Raw genomic sequence first — 797 nt, 5'->3', positions numbered from 1 at the left:
TACAGCTGTCATTCTGATACTAACCCCTGTTGCAGTATCTCCTTTCCATAGTATAGGAAGTTGTTTCCATAGAAATATCTTCTTGCATCAGTATCTACAAGCCCCCCAATTATTCTCTCTCAGACATCTCATTCATTAAAATATTTTCAGAGCAGGAAAATAATTAGGCTTGACTACTATTTAATTTCTGAGTGAGACAAAAATGAAAAAGACAATTAGAAAAACAATAGGTTTATTTAAAACAGCGCACAAGCTATAGAGTATCAACCTTGCAAAACACTTGTAACTAACCTGAAGAAATCTCTCTGGGGTTAGAGATTATTAATATTTTAGTCTATTGTATTCATTTTAATGACTGCATTATGAATCTTGCTCCTTCCTGAGCAAGTCAATTAAGGTATAACTCTGAGCTGCTTAGCAGCCTTGTCTACAACCGAATCCCCTGTGCTTACTCTTTTCCTGGATTCTTTGCACTGCTGAGCATCAGGTACACCTGGACTGAAGTCCTCTTCCCTAATAGCTTGCAGGTCTAATGGCCTTGCTTCTGTAGCTGTATCATCTGCATTTTCCTTGGCATCTTGTGCCTCTTTCCCATCATCAGGAACTCGTTCATCTCCCTGAAATTACCACAGGAGACATAAAGAACATTCCATATTATTAAAGATCTATATAAACAGCATAAGTAATGACCTGATCTTAATCCAAGATGCCCCGGTCAACAGAAGCCACCCTAACCTAATGAGACAAGAACCTGAGCCTTTTATTTATACAAGATAGTTAACTAGTGCTGGAAGCAG

At 38.1% G+C, this 797-nt stretch overlaps 1 protein-coding gene across 2 annotated transcripts in view; it reads right to left on the bottom strand.

The window, feature by feature from the left end:
• Positions 1 to 236: 236 nt before the first annotated feature.
• Positions 237 to 797, bottom strand: part of FAM169B (family with sequence similarity 169 member B) — a 66,172-nt gene continuing 65,611 nt past the window's right edge. For both annotated transcript variants that reach the window (XM_025206252.1, XM_006025459.3), the window contains exon 9: positions 237 to 617. In XM_025206252.1, coding sequence (XP_025062037.1) covers positions 393 to 617 — 225 coding nt within the window. In that variant the 3' untranslated portion in view covers positions 237 to 392. The remainder of the gene's footprint in view (positions 618 to 797) is intronic.

Source organism: Alligator sinensis, unplaced genomic scaffold (assembly GCF_000455745.1).
Source record: "Alligator sinensis unplaced genomic scaffold, ASM45574v1 scaffold1004_1, whole genome shotgun sequence".
NCBI lineage: Eukaryota > Metazoa > Chordata > Crocodylia > Alligatoridae > Alligator > Alligator sinensis.
The sequence above is the reverse complement of the archived record's forward strand: the minus strand, read 5'-3'. Positions and strand labels throughout refer to the sequence as shown.